This window comes from Paramisgurnus dabryanus, chromosome 2 (genome assembly GCF_030506205.2).
Source record: "Paramisgurnus dabryanus chromosome 2, PD_genome_1.1, whole genome shotgun sequence".
NCBI classification, from domain to species: Eukaryota; Metazoa; Chordata; class Actinopteri; order Cypriniformes; family Cobitidae; genus Paramisgurnus; species Paramisgurnus dabryanus.
In genome coordinates this window covers 23,800,726-23,822,442 of record NC_133338.1, presented here as the reverse complement: position 1 = coordinate 23,822,442, position 21,717 = coordinate 23,800,726, and the positions used below count along the sequence as shown (strand labels likewise).

The 21,717-nt window shown below is 37.6% G+C and overlaps 1 protein-coding gene and 1 long non-coding RNA gene across 4 annotated transcripts in view; one reads left to right on the top strand and one right to left on the bottom strand.

Moving 5' to 3' along the window:
• svep1 (sushi, von Willebrand factor type A, EGF and pentraxin domain containing 1) overlaps positions 1-21,717 on the bottom strand; it is a 98,479-nt gene that overhangs the window by 35,257 nt on the left and 41,505 nt on the right. For all 3 annotated transcript variants that reach the window (XM_065248702.2, XM_065248703.2, XM_065248704.2), the window contains exons 4-11: positions 12,879-13,037; positions 12,561-12,740; positions 9,549-9,728; positions 6,662-6,856; positions 5,102-5,220; positions 3,693-3,822; positions 2,203-2,310; positions 505-636 (exon numbers count right to left, since the gene is read on the bottom strand). In XM_065248702.2, coding sequence (XP_065104774.1) covers positions 505-636; positions 2,203-2,310; positions 3,693-3,822; positions 5,102-5,220; positions 6,662-6,856; positions 9,549-9,728; positions 12,561-12,740; positions 12,879-13,037 — 1,203 coding nt within the window. The remainder of the gene's footprint in view (positions 1-504; positions 637-2,202; positions 2,311-3,692; positions 3,823-5,101; positions 5,221-6,661; positions 6,857-9,548; positions 9,729-12,560; positions 12,741-12,878; positions 13,038-21,717) is intronic.
• LOC135730788 (uncharacterized) lies at positions 12,643-18,047 on the top strand. Its single transcript, XR_010526092.2, has 3 exons — positions 12,643-12,755; positions 12,948-13,054; positions 17,450-18,047. It is a non-coding gene; the product is annotated as an uncharacterized lncRNA (long non-coding RNA).

Below are 21,717 nucleotides of genomic sequence, written 5' to 3'. Positions count from 1 at the left end.
GCTGGCGCATCACTCTGCTAGTGCAAGACGAGAAGTAGTGGGGTTTTTTTGCCAAAAAATGACTTGCCATTGTTATTGCAAATAAATCGTTTCGCTAAATCAGACCCTTATGCCTCGTTTGGGAACGCTTAGAGCCCTTTGACGTTGCGTTGAAGCTGCAATTTTAAACTGCATTGAAAGTGTGAACTGTTGAGATCCAATAAAGTTTTTTCTTCTCGACTTACCTCTTTCCCCGCCATTTACGAGATAACTCATTAATTAAGAGAAAACGCTTCCCTGCCAATGACGAGAATTTACGGCTTTCCGCAATACCGCTATTATCCAACAGGTGGCCGCAACTTCTGCATGTTATACAACCTGGAAGTAGCGCCTCACGTGAAAGAGTTAACAAGGAAAGACATCAATATCTTGGATGACATGGGGGTGAGTAAATTATCAAGATTTTTTTTTATGAAAGTGAAGTATTCCTTTAACAATGACACTGGTTGACTGCTCTTTCATTACCTTGTACAGTAATGATGAGCTCGCATGTACGGTTGTTGCCGGAAGGGTCTGTGGCTGTGTAGTACACTGAAGTTTCTCCAACAGGAAAAGCATCACCAGAAGAGTGAGTACTTGAGATATTCAGATAAGCTCCTAAAAAAATAAAAAAATAATGTAAGGGGCACTCAAGGTACCTGCAAAACATTAAAAACACTGCATAGGGGGACATTTCAATACAATTTTGTTAAAACAAGGCTGCTGTGAATTTCTCTCATTCAGACATAAGTGCACCAGTCAGTCAGCCAATGATTTTGGACTCAACATTTTCATTTACATTTACACTTATTTATGTAGCAGGCATTTTTTATCCAAAGTGACTTACAAATTGGAGAGCATTTAACATTTTGTCTAAGGAGCCAACAATAAGCCTAGTCTACAAAAGCAATGTGGGACATATTAAAGAGATTTCATCTGTAATTTTTTATAACCACAGCTAGATCTGTCTTCACTGAAATTGCTGGAATAGCTGTTTATTGAAAGGGAGCATCCACATAATATTAGTCACGTAGCATATATACGCCTGCATCTGTTTGCAATATTGTGTTTGCATCATTGTAGTCGTGCAATCTGGCATTATCCAATGATATAGCAGGTACTTTCACAGACATTACCACAGGGAGCAATGTGGAGCTCCACAAGGACTCACTCTGGTCAACCACAAAGCCATTTGAAAGGGTGATACACTACTGTACTGCTCTTCATAAAGCCTGGGAATAATAGGTCTTGGTGCCAGAGCAAAGTAATTGGTAGATTGTTAAGGGTGCCACACTGCGGTCAGACAAAAGTCGTCTTTCAAGCATCTTACATACTGCACATTCATTCAAACAACCACACATGCATGCACTCTTGCACATGCGTTCAGAACCCACAACGGTTATAAAACCCTCATGCATATATCCACCAAAATAACATTTTGTGACCACGCTAAGGCTGCTTGTCGACGTCATACCACGTCGCCTCAACGTAAGCATGTTTTGATTTTTCCATGCCCACACCCATGCAGTTATATTTAGTCCAGACACAACTCCCTCCAAAAGCCGCCAGACTCAGACATTTGTCAGACAGTTTGGAATAGCCCTGGAACTTCTTTCTGGAAAATTGTCTTGTGTGTGTCTACGTGTGTTTTTGCAATGCATCATTTGCAGAAATGCATTTGTGTTCATTTTGGGTGTGTTTCTTATGATTCTTGATTTTTGTGTTTTGCTCAATAAATTAGGTCCAAAATTATAAAACCATGACACTTTCAATCATCTCCGACCATATCAATGCTATTCCAACCCATATCATAATTTATGAAGAAATATTCTGTGTCGGAAAACATCGTAATTTTCCGGTGGCTACAATGTCTATAAATCAAATACTTTTCGTGAAAATTTTACCATATGTCAATCTCTGCAGATTCATTTTGTCATGCACACACACATTAAGAAACTAGGTCTTTCCCAAAAGGACTACATTTTTTCCTGGACCTGTTTTAAGTTTCCTGAACACTAAAGGAAAGTATAAACATGACACTTCACATTGTTCCGCTTTTTCTATCTGTCTACACAAAATGTCTCGATCCTTTAGTTTATTTCTATTATGTCTCCACGCACTCCATCTTTATTTCCCATTCATAAACTTTGTTTACTGTTTAATAATCTACATTTTTGTATTTACCGGAGTTGTCTGAAAACTGAGGCTCATCCCAGTACACGGCAGTCTTTCTCCCTGTTGCCTTAACAGTAGGTGGAGACCGACACCTGTCAATCAAAGGGGGTTCCGTATCTAAGGAAACAAAGACGAATTAGGCAAAATAAAGAATTTAAATTGTTGCTTTGACATTGCTTTAATGTATCTGTAAAATGTCTCTTTTATAGTGCTTGGCATGAAGTTGTCACTTTTGTCCTTAAAAGAAAGACAAGGAGACATAAATAAGTACAGAGCTATAAAATGCAAAAAAATGAGAAATGCTTCAGATCATTTAAACCAGAGGTGCCCAAACTATTTGGCCTGCAATGACCTTAAATTTGGCCTGTCATGCCAGGTGAGATAAGAAAAAAGGATAAACGTCATTGACGCAGATGTTTATATTTCTAATTAAACATTTTCTTAAATGTAAAATTTTTTGCTTTATTAGTACATTACAAAAATGTAAATTGAAGTTAAATGCAAGGAATTAAAGTGATTTTTTTTAATATAAGGTGTATAGCATGCATCACGAAACTCAACAAACTCTGGTACTATAGGCTAATAATAAAGAGGTCGAGGCAGTGGCACACAGGCAACTTTAATTTTAATATAACACAGCAACATTTACTTTTGGCCCATGGCCCTCAGTTAGACTTGATTTCTGGCCCTTGAAAGGAAAAAGTTTGGGCAACCCTGTTTTTGTGAAGTGAAAGTGACATATTTGGTAACCCATACTTGGAATGTGATCTCTGCATTTACTGTAACTCATCCAGTGAATAGTGAACACATGCACTGCAATTCGAATACATTTTTTTATGTAAACATATCTGACACCTGATTGCCATCTATGATTTTGACTGCTATATCCCTTTGACGTTAACCTCCGGGTCCAAATGCTCCATCAGATGCATTAAGCAAACAACAAACTTTACCACTAAACACTTACAGTGCAGTGTAAAACTAACAAAAAATGGCAATCCTAACCTTTATCTCCATAGTAAAATCCCAGATGGTCAGAAAGCAATCTTTTATGATTTAAAAAGTATTGTTGTCTGTGACATTCTGAGCTTGGAGAATGTAGTGTACATTGCGAGTTTATAAAATATAGCTAAAATGTGTGACACAGTATGAATAAATACCGCTTGTAGAGATTGTAGTCTCATTTGAAGCGAATGGACCCATAAATGTTATTTTTACATCACAACCTAACAAGTGGAATGGCAAATCTGAGACACTGTAAAAAATCTTTTCTGAAACTTTTGTGACAAAAGGTTTTTTCTCAGGCAGCAGAAGGCAAACATCTTGGACTCAATATCTTAAACAATTAGATGTTTTTTGCACAGTACGTAGCAGCAATACATCTTTATTACAACATTACATTGCAACAGGTTAGATAAGGTAAAGGTCCAACTGGTAAATAATGTTTAATAATATAATTATGACCATATGTTGTACATTTACAAGTAATACAACCTCACCAACTACAGTAACAGTGAAGGAGCAGTTTGCCTTGTTCCCAGTGCGATCAGTCGCTGTGTATGTGATGAACTCAGTCCCTATTGGGAAAGGCTGCATAGGGTTCAGGACAGGCGTCACCTGCACAACAACCTGAGAAACAAAGAAGACTAAGAGATGAAACACTAAAATCAGCGCACGATTCAATACAATTCAAATAATGAAGCACTTTTAAGAGTGAAGTCAGTGGAGTCACGTCATCCATTTCTTGTCAGCTACTGTAGTGGGTGGAAGATTAAGTTACTCATTTGATTTGAGTAATTTCCTGTCACTGATTATGTACAGAGACGATATAAAAAAAATGATGCATGGTAAAACCAATGAACCCAATGAATCCCCTTTTTTTGTTCTGGGCCGAGACATATGCCTGCAAAAACAAGCATTGATACTCATTTATATTTGATATGGCACTAGTGTTATTAATATAAAACACTTTAGGTGCTATGAAAATGATACTCTTTCAACAGGTAATGACAAGAAATGACATAGACGAACTACTAGATTCACTGTTTAGAGATAGGAGGCGCAATGATGCGTCATGATGAAAATTAAAATATTTTTATTTAAAACACTCAAATAAAACTTAATTTTGAAGAAACTATGACAGAAAGGGAACACACTAAATTTTTAATTAATTAATAATTGTTTTTAACAGATACCTCTGATGGGAATAGCTGCGTGATGAAGTGAAACTAAAGGGTTAATAAACACAAGCTAAAGCAGATGTTGTAGAACGTCTGGCGAACGATGATAGATGGCGCAAAAATGGTAAAAACTGATTATTTCCCACTATTAATTACATTATCTTAAAGGAGTGTAACTACTGTAGCATGTAAATAATGCACATAAATAAAGTGAGCAAGAGCGCTCAACAATTAAATCTGATCAACAGGCACGTTAAACCTAGCTAGCAGGTTGCTCAAACAACAAAATCACCAGCTAACTTAATTTTGTAAGAACTATAGACGAATACAATAACAGGCTTAAAGAAACCCAAAACATAAGTCCACTTACACGTGTTTTATCAACTGGCTATCCTCCAGACATGACGGACCTCATCTTTCTCATTTCGGCCGTGTGGCGCGCGTCCCTGCTCGCGGTGTGAAGCACGTACGCGCTATTCTCCGAGATGCACCTCACAGCCTTTTGTGCACAGCGAATAATTTTTTTTTTGGACGATCTAGCTAAGGCGGTAGGGTTTCCAAACTTAGGCGGGCCACCTGAACTGAAATGTGCTGCGGGAAACCCTGCACTGACCCAAACGAACCGTACTTGGACCGAAAGCTCATTTGGACCGACCTAAACAGTGTCACTGTGAAAACACCCTTAGTGACCTTTCATTAAAAATGCAATAAAGAAAGAAGAAAGCTACCTCATCTCCAGAGTTGTCCCCTAGCATAGGTGCTCTCAGGCTGATGTTAGCAGACTTCTGATGTTCATCTGTCTCTGTGATGATATCAACAGGGCACTGAATCCATGGAGGCTCCATGTCTACAAGAATAAAATGATAAAATCCTTAAAACAAGAACAGAATCAACAGAATGACAATTGAACTCTGTTTCCAATTACTGATAAAACCTCTGGCTATCACTGGTTGTTTAATCTTATATAAAAACCGAATGTGCAGTACACAGCATTAATTATTTTTTCTGTTAATGTAGTGTATTAATGTACAGTTCAAATGGTCTAAACCAGTCCAGGCTGTGGACTTAATACAACAAAGTTATAAAATCAAATCTGCCATCATTTTCTCACACTTTTACCCTAACAGTCTTTACTTCTTTGAATTAAACAAAGCACCAGTGATTGTTAAGCTCCTAAACGGATCATAAAGCATCTCTAACAGCTACATTTGAAGCGATATCCAACGATCTTTCATGTACCACATCACTCAAATTTTCATGGTGCGTTTTCAAAAGTTGAAGAGAGGTTTTAGTAGGTACTTCAGAAGATTAAGAAGGCTGCATGGGTTTTAATGGTATTGGAGTATGGAGGGGTTTTTTGTATGGTAAATATAATGCAGTTTTTCCTATTTTAAAAACCAAACAGCATACATTTTTTCCTAATGACCTCAATTTGTCTTCTTTGATCATTCATATTAAAAACAACATGTTCGGAATGACAAAATATGACATAATGTAGTTTTTTGGGCAAACTTATCTTTTTCAATACGACTCTAGATACACGTTGAGAAGTTGTTGATGCTCCTTTGTTAAGCTATTTACCGAGTTGTCCATCATAATCAAATCCAGCTCCGAGGTGAACATATTAATCACACAGCCTGTGCTCGGTCTACCCAAGCCAAACAAATACTTTATAGGTAGAGTAACAGTCTCAAGAAAAAAAGCATGGATCAGATGAAAGTACTTTGCCTTTTTTCTCAGGCAGCTTACCCAAAAATAAAATCCTGTGATTGTTTACTCACTCTAATGTTGTTCCAAGCCTGTACGACTGACTAAAAACAAAAAGGAAATGTCACGCAAAATGTTGGCGGTTTACAGCCCTGTCACCATTCTTGGAAATAAAAAGCAACGCCAAAACTATTAGACAGACACTTTTCATCTTGTACGTAAGAAAGTCAAACAGATTTGATATGACATGAATGAGAGTAAATCATGACAACGAATCACTTAAAGAGAAATAAATCACTTCTCTCTTAAGTAAACCATAGACATAAATGGGCAAAAGGCAAACTCACTGATTCTTATCTTTGTTCAGTTTAAGCCTGGAGGTGCAGCTTTGTAAAAAAAAAAAAAACATTACGAGTTTGGCATGCTTTAGTTCTACACACGGTTTGATGATCTTCCACTCAATCTGTTTTCATTTCACTGCAATAAATCTAAAGCACCTGTTGTACTGGCAGAACATCTGTCGCACTACAACGCAAAATCAAAGGAGTCACATATATACGCAGACACACATGCAAAATCACCTGCGCAAGTTGCTTTATATGAATTTTCACTCCAGTTTCCAGAGGGCAAGCATCTGACTTCGGGGTCTCCGAGGAGGCGGTAACCATTGGGGCAGTTTAACTGACATGACACGCCGCTCCTGACCTCATCTTCCCCACAGCCAGGAGGCGACAGATGGATGTGCTTCAGGGTAACAAGTGGAGGACAGCGCACCTCTTATATAAAGAGTGGAAAAAGAATAAAAGAACAACACATATTCCATCAACATATATAAATCAAAATAACGAGAGAGAGAGAGAGAGAGAGACAAGAGTACAAAATTATCCCCAGAAAAGGAAAACTAGTTGTTGACCACGCAGCTCTAAGTTCTTGGAAACAGCCTTAAAGCACAAGTATACACACAAGTTAATGATTTTGACTCAGACATCACGATCTCCCTGTACTGCCAAAGCTCTTGTAGAGACAGAAAGATATGCAATGAGTGAAAGAACTGTAGTTAAAACACACAGACAAATCACAGAAGACCCTTACACAGAAGATAAAGCAAATAGAGCAACACAACGCTGCCTAACGGTCCATAGAGGGACAGACAGAGCAAAAATCAAACACAATGTCCCCTATATGGTGATGCTTACAGATGGCTTTGACACGGAGGCACACTTACGTCCAGCAGGTGACTGTCTTTCTCTAACTTTCTCACACACAGATGTGATTTAACATAGTGGAGACACAAAGAAGAGGCAAACTGGGGCGAAAGTAGCATTTTCAGAAAAAGAAAATTTTAAAAGATAAAGTTTTAGACAGAGAAATATTTTTGCTGTGGTCAATAACTCACATGCGTGGTCTATCTTTACCTGCTGGTATTTTGTACAAATGTAGAATGACTTTAGTATAATTTCACTTTGAACATAAGTTGAACATTGTTACTTCGACCCCATCAGCTGGGATGAAAGTAACACAACAGTAGAAGATTTTATTGTGTTACTCTTGTTTTTCTTAAATATATATATTAAATTACATTTTACATTTCAGTTTCATAAAAGCAGTTCCAAAAGCAACCTTGCGGACCCAACCACTGTATAAGCGAAATCACAATATATTTGGCAGCCATATCAAGGACACTTGCCATCACCGCTTAGAATGCAAATGCATTCTGGGCTTGGAGAAAATTGCTTTGTTACTTTCGTCTCATGTTACTTTCAACCCCACTCTACCCTACCATTGACTTTTTTCCTAAATTAAGTTAATTTAATAAGCTCTTAAATTTATAAAGTGAAGCAGGGATGACATATTTTTAAGGCCAACCCAGGAAGTTGGCAGGACACTGGTTCGCTTGTTAAAAAGCTCAAAAATTGTTCCTATAGACTTTTGCAACTTTTTTGGTGGGCTTGAAAATATTTTGACCCAGCGGGGGTTAATTGTAACGCTGTGTTACAACTTACCCCTCAGCACTTACGATATGAAAACAGCTAACTTTAGCGTAATTCTTGCCGTTGTTTTAAATAGGCTACACACTAATAATTGCTGGCTGAAAACAAAATAAATGTACCTGTCTTATCAAAAATCGTGTGTCAAATTTATTTTTGTTCATATCTTTAATATTGATTGAATAAGGTCACGTCAAAGATTAAAATCATAATGAAATGAATGGCTAAAATCAGACTTTGATGCTCATTATCTCAGAATTTGATTTTTAAAACTGTAGTATGGTTATAACAGACTGGGTCACATATAGAAAAATATTTAGTCATAATTGTGCTGCTTTTTCTCACATATTTAGACATTTGTATCCATTTATAATTGAACTATTGTTAGAAAAGGGCTGGATGAATGAATACAGTGTGGATACCGGTCTATTATAGACAGATATATAAATAATATCCACTTCAAGTATATAAACAAAATAGTATTGAAATATTTGCCTCCAAACTTAATTTTTAGCAAGTGTTACAACTAACCCCCTGCCTGTTACAATTAACCCCACCTATGGGGTAAGTTGTAACGTTTGCACTTCTGTCACGTTTGGTGTAATTGTCCAAGAATGGTAAGTACTAGAAACAAACTTCAAATGTTCATTTGTAGCAGAGATGTGTGTGTTGATTGTGTAAAAATATAATTAATCAAACTCAAATATTTTTTGAATGATTGAGCCAAAACTAAAAAGCGTTAGGTTGTGCCCCGCTCTCCCCTACTCCAGATTAATATCAGATACGCAGAAACAGTGTGTGTTATGGATGCTTTAACTGGGGTCATAACATTGTAACATCTTTGTTTCACACCGCATGCCTTTGGCACCGCAATGCAGGATTAACCGCACAAAAGCGGTAATCCAAACGTCTATGGGATAAATTAATGGGCTTTTAAGCGAGGGAACCGGTGTCCGGCTAACTTCCGGGATTGGCCTCCAAAAATACTTCATACCCTGAGGCACTTAATTCCACCATACTGTATACCTCACAGGAATTAACTTATATCTGGGTGCCATAAATCAGTGTTTTCCAACCTTTTTTGTCTCTTTTGTCCTGCAAGAAAGTTCTTTCTAACAAAATTTTTCAATTCCGAAACTACAACAAGGTCAACAAAACAAAACTGAAATCTTTATTTGTACTCTCTAAGTAACCTGCTTACAGTAAGTACCCAATGGGACACACCTAAACCTGATTGAGAATCATTGCCCTAAATGGTAATTTGGCCCTTCTCCCAACATTCTGCCTTTAACCTATAACTTTTTGGCATTAGGCAAATAATGTGTTGAAACACTACAAATCCAATCACAGACACACACACACACACTTTCTGAAATTTTATAATTACAAAACTCTTATTTTGTTACGTTGTTTTTACAAATGAGAAAGTTCCAGAAGGGAGGTGATATATGTACACATATACAAACAACAGATATATTACCGACACATCTGGGTTGTGGTCCACTCCAGTTGGAGCTGGCCAGGCAGGTAAGTTTGGCTCTTCCCTGCAGTCTGTATCCCTGCTCACAGCGCACTGAACACTCCGGCCTGTAGGGGGCGCCTGGTTCACTGCAGTTCAGCTCCCCATGATGTGGAGGAGAGAGAGCTGGACAAGAGCGAACTACGGGAAAATACCACAGACACCAGACAAAGGTTAGGACACTGCAGAAAAGTTTAGTTCTGGGTTATTACTTTGCTGTATTGGACAAACTTTGACAGACTCCATGGAACAAGACCAAGCTAAAAAGAAATGGAACAAAAATGGAAAAGATGGAGAGACTAGAGTAAACTAGAGATTTCAAGAGCAAAAAGAGAAAAAGCATGAGAGAGAAAAGGGTGGTTGGTAGCAAACTATGTGGTTAGGACTTTGAGACCTGTAATTTATTTCCAAACAAAGAAAAATCTAAATATTGTTAATTCAGGGCTGAGGTCACAAGAGAGGGAACACATAACAGGTCAGCTTTTACGCATGCATTTGTACATGTGAGCGTTACATGTGATAAAAGTAAAAAAAGTGGTTCACTGGCTCGTAATCATAGGGGAACCATTTTAAGTACCATATGGCACATATGGTTCTTCATAGGCACTTTAAATGGTTCCCCAATGATTACCCTATTGCACCAACTTTTTTAAAGTGTTACAAGTTTGTGTGCTTGAGTATAAACATATTTATCTTATATATATATAACTTGAATGCACTCTTAATTCGCATTAGATTAGAGCATTTTTGAAACAACAAAAAATGTATGTAAATGTTTGTAAGAACTCACAAGGTTGGGAAAATGTTTACTTCACTACATAAACACACATGAGCTCAGTGTGTGCTTTAACAGGCTGCAGTATATTAGTGTTTCTGAGGGTGATGAAACATATGTGGTGACTGAAGGCCCTTTGAGCTACCAATTGTGTAACATAAACTGAAAATAAAATCAATATGTTTCCTGCTTAGATGGAATTAGAAGAAAAAAAATCTAGAAACAAAGAATGAAATAAAGAAAAAGAGAAAAGAAAGATTTTGGCACAGCTTTCTTTAATATTTAAATCTGTTCAGCTGCAGTACTGAGTGGTCAAATATTTTTACAAAACCACAAAACAAAAGATTTAAATGCTTGCTTTTGAATTTGTGCCATATGATTTAAAGGTAGGGTAACACATTTTGAAAAATGCTAACGGTAGCCGCCTAGCAATGAAATCCCGATCCCACCCTCAAGTCAAATCGCCATCCAAAGTCACGCCTCTTTCCAAACACATGAACACACACAGATCAGACGGCACGTCTCATGTCTCATTCACCAGTGAGAAAACTTTGCAGTACAAAGTGAATAACATTTCCAAAATAACCAACATAAACAACTGGTTTACATCAGAATTAGTTTAAGCACACGTTCGATTGTGTAGACGTAGTAACTATATCGTTATGCTAATCCGGAAAACGAACACAAATTTCATAAGCAACACAACGTTTCATCAAAGTAGAATATCTGAATCCATCTCAATACAAACATATCGCGTACCTACCTTACCAAAATAAACAGTGCAACGACCCTTTCAGACCCTTTGCCTCCTGTAGCTGTTTGCATCTCGCGGTAAAGCAGTAAAGTTACAGATGTTAATTTGGGTTTTTGCTCTTGCTGATCCAGGCAGTTTTTGCTGTTGTTGTTATAAAAGATGCATTTAGTTTTGCTGCTCCTGTGTAGGTTGTCAATTCAGCAGAAAAGTTTGCTGTTCTCGCTGTTTACAGACAGAGGGCATGTGAACGAGCCGATGACGTATGGTATCTGCGTGGACTTGCTGCGCGGTGGGAATTCAAATTACGCTTACGTATGAGGGACATAAAAGGAAACGTCCGTTCGGACCGAAATCTATGATTTGTTGAACATTTTTTGGTCCTACGCCTTTCACAGATGACATACATTTTTACAAATACATTTAAACAACTTAACACAGTGATTGCTATCAGAATGTGAGGAGACTTTTAACCAGCACAACTAAAAATGTTTCAGGATCAAATCTGTTACCCTACCTTTAACAGTAGTAAAAAATAGTAATGCTAACTAAATTTTCTGGAGAGCATAAAACATTTATTCAGAATCCCCAGGTAAAGAAAAAAATAAATAACATCCATTCACACAACAAGAAACCAGTTAAATGTTACCGCCAAACTCAATATTGTATCAGGTCAGAGTAATAAAAAGTAAATTCTTAATTTTACACAAAATCCAATATCTGCCATGTTATTCTGTCACTTTTCTCCCTTTTTTCCCAAAACGCGATAAACGCCACTCTTCCTTCTCTGCAGAATGCAATAAATCTGCTCAACAAATCACAGCGCACCATTCCACACATTGTAAACAACAATGGCGGCGCATTGAATACACTCAGAATCTTTGTTTTCCTCATCTACTTTGTACTTCGTGATCAAAAACAAACAAAAACAAAATAATACTTTTGACGGCATTGCTGTGGTGGTTTTCTGTGTCGGGAAGAAACGTAAGCCATCAAAATCAAAAAATTTACCCAAGAGGTGCTCGAGCGAAGGAAAAATGTCGGCTGTTGCTTGTTCTCACACGACAGCATCAAGCTTCTGTAATGCTAACACATTGAAAAACTTTCCATTATTTTAATCGAAGCCAACATAAATCGAGCAGAACCAAAACATTTTACAGCTGATCGCTGTCAAAAAAAGTTCAGCGACGACGTCCCAAGCTGATGACAACTGCAATGACAGTATACTTTCTTGGTATAGAAAACATGTTTTTACCGCAAGTCAAAATGTATTTATTGCGTTTTGGAACCCTTTTGGAACTCTTCATTTATTTATTGTGTGATCCCTGAGTTCAAACCCACAACCTTTTGTGCTGCTAACATGATGCTCTACCACTAAGCTACAGAATCATCATACACTAATGTGACCTACCCATAATACTTCAACCTCTGTATCTCTCTTTCTTACCTCTGCAGCTTGGCTCAATTCCTGACCATGTCCCGTCTGGCTGACAAAGTCTGATTTTATCTCCGTGCAAGTCAAAGCCTGGTAGACATCGAACCCCACAAGCAGAATTAAACTGATTATAACACACATTCTGGATGAAGAAACCGTTCTCTGGGGGAGTGAGAACAGGACAAACCACCACTACAAAGAGAGCAAGTGAGAGAGAAACATAAAATTTGGAGAGTTAATTTATCATATTCAGTATTTGGAAAATGCACATATACACCCATAAACATGAGCAGACATATGTTTATAGATTTTAAACAGACAGATCAGTACCTTGGCATGTGGTGTTGTGTGGTCTGTAGCCCTGTGTACACACACAGTCTGATACGTCTGTACTTCCAGGTCTGGATGTGTGATGAAGGTCTGGGCATGGCAGGCAGGTACCCATTCCTCCAGAAACTGCTTCGGGTTTATATGTACCAGATGGACAAGCTAAGGAAAGCAGGAGGGTGAAAGAGATTTAGTTGGTGCCGTTCTTATTACTTTCTTTATCACAAATATAAGTAAATAATTGTATTTTTTAACTGTAGTTGTCTTTTAGTGAATTTTATTCTTGGGCTCTAGATAAATATGAAAAAGCAAATGCCACCTCATTCTCTAGTATTAAATGTACAGTGGTGTGAAAAAGTGTTGCCCGCTTCCTGATTTTTTGCATATTTCTCACACTTTAATGTTTCAGCTAATCAAACAAATTGATGATCTGACAAAAAAATTCAAAGATAAAAACATAACTTAACTTTGGTTTATCACACCTGAGTTGAGTTTCAATAGCCACACCCAGGCCTGATTACTGCCACACCTGTTCGCAATCAAGAAATCACTTAAATAGGACCTGCCTGACAAAGTGAAGTAGACCAAAAGATCCTCAATAGCTACACGTCATGTTTAGATCCACAGAAATTCAGGAACAAATGAGAAAGAAAGTAAGTGAGCTCTATCAGACTAGAAAAGGTTATGAAGCCATTTCTAAAGCGAACCACAGTGAGAGCCATTAACCACAAATGGTGAAAACATTGAACAGCGGTTAACCTTCCCAGGAGTGGCTGGCCGACCAAAATTCCCTAAAGACGACTCATCCAAGAGGTCACCAAAGACCCCACAACAACATTCAAAAAACTGCCGGCTTCACTTGCCTAAGTTAAGGTCTGTGTTCATGACTCCACCATAAGAAAGAGACTGGAAAAAATGGCCTACATGGCAAGATGAAAACCACAGCTGAGCAAAAAGAATATAAAGGTTCGTCTCCGTTTTGTCAGAAAACATCTTGATGATTCCCAAAACTTTTGGGAAAATACTCTGTGGACTGACAAGACAAAATTGAAACTTTTTGGAAGGTGTGTGTCCCATTACGTCTGGTGTAAAAGTAACACAGCATTTCAGAAAAAGAACATCATACCAACAGTAAAATATTTAGATGGTCTGGGGCTGTGATGGTTTATCTGTTGTCTACCAAAAATCCTGAAGGACAATATTCAGCCATCTGTTTGTGACTTTAAGCGGAAGCGAACTTGGGTTCTGCAGCAGGACAATGATCCAAAACACACCAACAAGTCCACCTCTGAATGGCTGAAAAAAAACTAAATTAAAACTTTGGAGTGGCCTAGTCAAAGTCTTGACCTCAATCCTACTGAGATGCTGTGGCATGACCTTAAAAAGACGGTTCATGCTCGAAACCCCTCCAATGTTGCTGAATTACAAAAATTCTGCAAAGATGAGTTGACCAAAATTCCTTCACAGAGCAGTAACAGACTCATTGCAAGTTATCACAAATGCTTGATTGCAGTTGTTGCTGCTAAGGGTGGCCCAACCAGTTATTAGGTTTAGGGGGCAAGCACTTTTTCACAGAGGGCTGTTTTCCCTTCATAATAAAAAACCTTCATTTAAAAACTGCATGTTGTGTTTACCTGTATTATCTTTGATTAATATTTAAATTAGTTTTATGATCTGAAACATTAAAGTGTGACAAACCAGCTGAAAAAAACAGCATCATTCCCATGCTGGTCCATGCTTCTATAGAATGCTAGTTTAACTAATGACCACCAGCCAAACCAGCACCAAACCAGCATGGGAATTATGCTGGTGGTCACGAGAAAACCAGCACCAAAACACAATATATGCTGGTCTTGCTGGTATGCTGTTTTTTCCAGCAGGGAAACGTGCATAAAAATGTAAAATCAAGAACACTTTTTTTACACGCTGTATCTGAACATATAGTACGTGTTGAGAGCATTCGGTTAATGTCATCATCTCATTTTTTGACAGAGGTGGCGTTTAGCGGCTTTTGCGTCTTAAGGGGGTCGCACACCGGACGCGCAGCTCAGCGTCGCGCCGTTCTAAAAAATAATCGCACACATTGTTTTTTATGAGTATACGCACACTGGCACCAACAGGTGGCGCCTGTCCGCGGCGCTTAGCTACGACTCAGAAAGTTGCTCAAATCCCTGTCGAGCCACTCATATAGTTTAACATTAAATAACATCATATTTGTCCCAAATTGTTAGCGATTAACATTGGCTGCTAACGTATATTTAGCATTTTGAAGTAAATGCTATCTGACTAAGCTCAGGCTATTTAAAGTGACACCATGTAATTTTTCAACCTTCATAATAAATTTTCAAGACCCTTGTGATAGTACATCAACTTTAAATAGGTTGAATGACATGTCTACCATAGCCTGACGGGGTCTGTATCACTTTTACTCGTATTTTAAAACTTAGGGTTTCTGGTAGTAACCAGAGCACATAAAAAAACTACAAAATTCGACTGCTTTACGGCATACGTCACTTCCTCCACACAATTTGTTTTTAACGTGAATTTTGCTGGAGGCTACTTAAGAAGTGTAGAGAGCAATTTCTACTGTGTGACGCTGTGGCACCGTGTATGTCTCGCGGACCTATGACACGGGCGACCCGGGTTCGATTCCCCTTTAAGGCAATTTTTTATATAAACTCTTGATTCATACTAAATGCGATCTTCTTTATAAATGACGGCGATTATTTTGCATATAGTTCCCTGTATTCAGATGCTGTGTTCACGTATTTAGCTTTCTTTTACTGTGTATATGGTATTTACATTACAATCCAGGATGCTATACCAGTCAAACTTGCTCAAACTCACACAGTGTAAAACCAAACCCTATTCATTCACCAATCAGATCCGAGCGTTTCTCTCTTCTCTCTTCCTCATTTGCTGCGTTCCGCTGTCACTCGCGTGATGTATTACAAAGCGGCAGACTTTAGGTCTGCTTGGACCACATTGGTTAACTTGGATTTGGAGCGATAATTTTCACACAAAAGAGAGGAAAAACGAGCGCCATTGCGGAAAATCCTGGTGGCGAGGGAGAGAGAGACGATGCAACAATATTTGTTTGGAAAAAGGCAAGGAAATACTTCTGGTCGTTTCTCAATTGGAAGGCTGCAGCCTCCGGAGGTCAAATATGCAGGCTGCATATGTCATCAAGCCTGGTTTATTAAGGTAAACTCAGCATTACATTCGCAACTCATAAGCCTACTGCAACAATTTACGATTTACTAAGTATAATAGTCAACTTTATAATTTTTAATAATGTGAAATAAGACAGTCTTGATGACGTATGCAGCTTAGAAATACGACATCCGGAGGCTGCAACCTTCAGATTGAGAAATGGCTTCTGCCACGACGAGTTCCTCATCAGAAAGTTGTAACATGACTGCGTTGTCTCAAAATGTTGATCGTTTAGCGTTTTAAATGTTTAGTTTTTAGTATAGTTTTAAGGTTGGCCAGTTCCTTTCCTTTGCGACAGTGCTGCGGCGCTTGTGGCCTCTAGGAGCGCTAGAAGTGAAAAATACATGTCTAGCACCCCCTAGTGGCCAAAAAGTTCCATGGTGTGCCTTAAAGGTGCACTTCCAGTGTACAATACCTCCGAGATTGTCCTAGACGCGACTCGACGGGGCGCTGCATGGCGCTGAGCTGTGCGTCCGGTGTGCGACCCCCTTAAGCTCCTCAATTTTATTCCCCTAGCACTGCTCTGAAGTACCAACCGTAATAATTAATACTGTTTGTTACACTGATGGTTTCATGCATGTGATATGACCATAAACACCCTTTGTAAATGTAATTCCTTGGTAAAGAGAGTTTAAGTAAATTAGCCCAATGGACGTGACAAACACAAGACAGAAACACTTTCGATAAGATTCTGCATCAGATAACATTGCTAACTCTATTGCACACAGTACATTTTGGAGGTTTACACACGATTTATGACATTCCAAACGTATTTATCAGGCTTATTTCAGGTTTATTTAGAAGACTTGACTGCTGTGTTTTTATTGGCTAAAATACAGAGAACCTCCCTACATAAGCTCATGTAAAATATCAAAGACGTTCATTTGGGGAGGGAGAACCTTTATCAATGTTTACTTTATCAACAGCTTCTCTAGACAGTCAGCAACCAAGACGTCTTAATTTAGGCAAAGTGGAGGGAAACTTTGTTTGCACCATAATGTCTCAGAACACAAGGGCAGTCTGAGATTGAATTAAGATAACATAATTCCTATGAGGCCTGCAATATGTTTGAAAGTCCAAAGTGTTACTACTTACATCATTTCAAAACCATCCACACTCTATTCGTCTCTTACTTACTCAACTTGACCACATGTCCCACGTTACAGTTACCTGCCCTTAACAGGGGTGTTGCTAGGGGATTGGCTCCTGTCCATCATTAGGCTGATGAGCTCAAGTCAGACAACCACAGCTTACATAAAGTTTAATACGTGAGAGTACTGCAAATTATGTTTCATTGTACAGTAGCCTTTCATGCTGATTCCTTGGCATCATTTCTAATATTTCATTTTGGTTGTCAACAGGAAGGCCAGTCTTTATGTAAATAACATCCAGCTGCTTCTTTAACAGTGACAGCACTGTTCTGATGGGATATCAAATCTGCTACTGATGGGTGACCACTGCTTTTGAAACACTGGGCCAAAAGAGTCGGAAAGATGGGCAGAGAGCAAAGAGAAGCAAACAAACATGCATGTGAAAAGAACAGAAACACCCAAAGAAAGCCTGACAGCGAAACTGAGACAGGAAGGGAGACGTAAACAGACAGATGGAGGACAAGAATGCAAGACAGGAAGACAACTAAAGGGAAAGACAGACAATTTGAAAAAAGTGTGCATCTGCGCTCAAGTGAGAGAACCAGACGTACAGATGGAGGGATGGAATAAGTTAGTAAGAGGGAGGAACTGGCGAACAGGAGGGATGATTGGTTTCCTTTCACAAAATACAGTAATAAAAAAAAAAACGCTGGGAAAAATGTCAAACAACTGGTTATTAAATTTCCGTACCTTAACACAAATGTACTGATGTTTTTACTGTGTCTACTGAAGACGTTTTGCTACTCGTCCAATTTGTCTGATGGCTGGAATTCCCCAGCATCCAATAGCTGATGAAGTCATTGAGATGGGTGGCTTCAATGGAAAGTCGAATTGCTTGCAAATAAATTCTTCCAGACGTCGCTGATTATAAATTCATATGCAAAATAAATTGGTTGAATGAAAACCAATAGATAGATAACTTATCTTGCCAAATTATGCATTTCAAACCTGTATGTCTTTAGGGCTGTATAGCTGTGAGCAGGTGGCAAGTGGTAGCCCCCATTCACTATCACTGTATAGAAAAAAATCTGCATATACAATTCTTTTAAAACGTTTACTTGCATTCTATGGAGGAAAGTAATTTAGGTTAGGAATAATATGAGGGTGAAAAATGATGACACAATTTTTAGTTTTGAATGACCTGCCCCTTAAAAATACACTAATCAAAGCAAATTACATAACACTTACTTTATCGAAAGCATCGTGTGAAAGTGTCTTGTAGCAAAGCAACTTTTCTCACACAGAAGTTAAAGCCCATGCAACTATACAATTACCCGACAAGCAACGATAAAACAGTTTAGTGCGTCATATCAGTGTGTGAAATATGAGAATGTTATTCTGTAATGGCTATGACAGACTTTTCTTAAAATATTCCAAAGTCAACAGTCAATATGAGAACATTACTGTAGTTGTGATTAATGGTAAATGTTTTGCTGGTGAGTTCTGTTAAATATCAGGTTATACACGTGTCAGTGTAAGCAAGCCTTTCATGAGCTGTCTTTCAGTGCTGTTAGCCTGATGCATGTCTTAAAACCCTGAGGTAATAAGTTAAAAAGCTCCTTCTTGACAGAAAGCCACAATAGAAGAACGGAGAAAGAGAGATAAAGTAGCTGCACAAGACAAAACATGTGAACATTATAGACCACAGTAAAAGACACGAGGAAGCCAAAAGACAGCTTGTACTAAGAGGGGTGTGTATTTAGCATGTCAGACAGTTGAGTGTCCATGTGAAATGATGAGCTTATTTTGAGTGTCTGGTAAAGTTGTATAAGCCAAACCCAACTGAAGCAACGTGCATTTCCCGACAGTTGCAATGTTTGTAGCAAGTGTCTCATTCACAGCAGCCTTACCCAAATTGTCTGTCTCTTCCAGGAAAACTTGATCACTCATGACATTGATATATAATCTTTTTGTCCTACACTGTAAAAATCTTTTGTTGGTGCCTTAAATTGGTAAGTATAATCAACCTGGCTTTACAAGTCAGTGATGAGTAACTCTAAAGCTAAAAGCCAAGCTCATAATACTTTAATATATTACAGGCAGCAAAAAAATTTAAATAACTGTGTATAAAACGCTTTATAGAATGAAAATGTCCTCCTAAATCTGCAACCGGGTTTGACATTGGCTTGTTAATCATCAATATTTTTCATATACTGTAAAGAAAAGATTTGTTGTTTCAGCTTGTTTCAAAATGTTAGTGCTGCCTTAAAATTTGTGTAAATTGTTTTTATTAATTAACTAAAAAAATAAAAAAAAAAAAAATATATATATATATATATATATATATATATATATATATATATATATATAAATAAAATCTTTTGTTTTATATATATATATATATATATATATATATATATATTAGTTAACTCAAAAAATAACTTGCTTATACAAGTCAATTCAACCTACTGTTTTAAGTTTTGACTTGTGATTAGTTTAAATAACTCTTTCACTGCCAGAAAAAGAGAAAGCGCTACAAGTATTTCCGCAATACCGCTATTAACCGCAACTTCTAAAACCCGGAAGTATTGCCCTAGGGCAAACAGCTGTATGTCCGTGTAAGTTTTGAGGATCGCTCTGCATTTGATCTCTATCACAAGTTCTTCACAAAAATGGAATTATCTCAGCTTTTTGCTCAAAATGTGTGTTTTTGAAGAAACCTACCCACACTATAAAACCTAAAAGTTAACTCAACTCAAACCATTTAAGTAAACCGGTTGCATTAGTTTTAAAACACATACATTTGAGTACTGTGAACTTAAACAAATTGAGTCATATGCAGTTATGCACTTATATTTAAGTTGACACTACTTAAATATAAGTGCATATGTGCACATGACTCAAGTTCACAGTACTTAAATTTATGTGTTTTAAAACTCAAATGGCCTTAAATGCAACCAGTTTACTTAAATCATTTGAGTTAGGTTAACTGTTAGGTTTTACAGTGCATATTTGAGAGGTGATAAAAAGATAACTAATGAAGGTAGGATGAAACATTTTTTTGTTTGTTTGTTTGAAAGCAGAGGGTCTGTTCTTTCATTTGATATATTGTATGTTTATATATTTAAAGAAGAATTTTTTTTGGACAGCATTAAACTTTTGTGAAAATCATGAAAAATGCAGGTGCTGGCTGGCAACTTTTTTTAAAAACGCTGGTGGGGAAATGAATAAAAACAAGTTGAAATTGTTTAACTTAATTTGTTAACAAAGATATATGTTATATAAGTATTTGATATCATTTTACAGTGCACATTTGTGAGTTTTTAAAGAACAACTAAGGTCCAATTCACGGTTTTACATTTCTTTTGGTGTATTAGTACATGTTAATGATATGCAAAAAGTACAAACCCCAAAGTAAGCGATGACGCGAGATATCTTCTCCAACGTAAATCTCTTTTTTTTGGACTACAACAAAAACATGTATTGTAGGCAACAGTTGGCTGCTGACGAGGACAAGACCGACATTATCATAATTCCTCCCACTAGGGATGGGCAATATAAACGATATGCAATATAAACGATAGAAAATTGGCGATAATGTGTGTTGATGACACAATCTACCCCCGAACTTTAGAGCCACGAGCTGCAGCCGAATAATCATGGATGAAAGCGTCAGCGAAACATCGGAACTCATGAAAAAGACCGATGCAACATCTATTATTTGGATTTTAAGCCATAAGTTACATAAGTTAACTGCTGCTCCACACGCAAAATTGGCATTATGGTCTAGTAATTGTGAAACATGCAGTATATTATATACTGTGTATCAGGCAAAAGTTCCAGCTAAGAGAGGTAACAAGACTAATCTGGCTTTTGTAAGGGTCTATATAACCTGTTCTAAAACGAGTCTATTGAAATTATTATATCGCAATACATATCGCTATCGCAAGAGGCTGCAATGTATAACGCAATATGGATTTTAGGCCATATCGCCCATCCCTACCTCCCACTTGGACTCACAGCCTATAAGTTAACTCCTGTTAGCCGTGCATGATGACCGAATCTTTTAAAGATGGTAAGGAGCGTCACATTTCCGGCTGACGTCAGAGGTATTCAGGCCAATCACAACGTACAGATCAGCTGGCCAATCAGGGACACAGAACTTTTCAGATTGATGAGTTCTGTACAAAATCAGTGCGTTTCGGGAAGAGAGGGAAATCTGGAGCTACAAAAATGTACGGTATGTGCAAAAGAATGTGTTTTTTGAACCATAAATCACACAAACGCATGGTATAATACAAAATACAAAAAATAACGTTGTTTTTTAGCAATAAAATAGGTGCACTTTAATAATATATTATTACTTTTATTACAGTGTACAAAATTCCCATTTTAATAGGAAGCAGGAAATAAATTTGTGTTTGTAAATAATTATATAACATTAATTAATAACTAGGCTAATTTAATCCAGAATGAAAGTGAATGAGGACACAGAGTTACACCACATTACTGACAACTTGAATAATACAGAATGATTT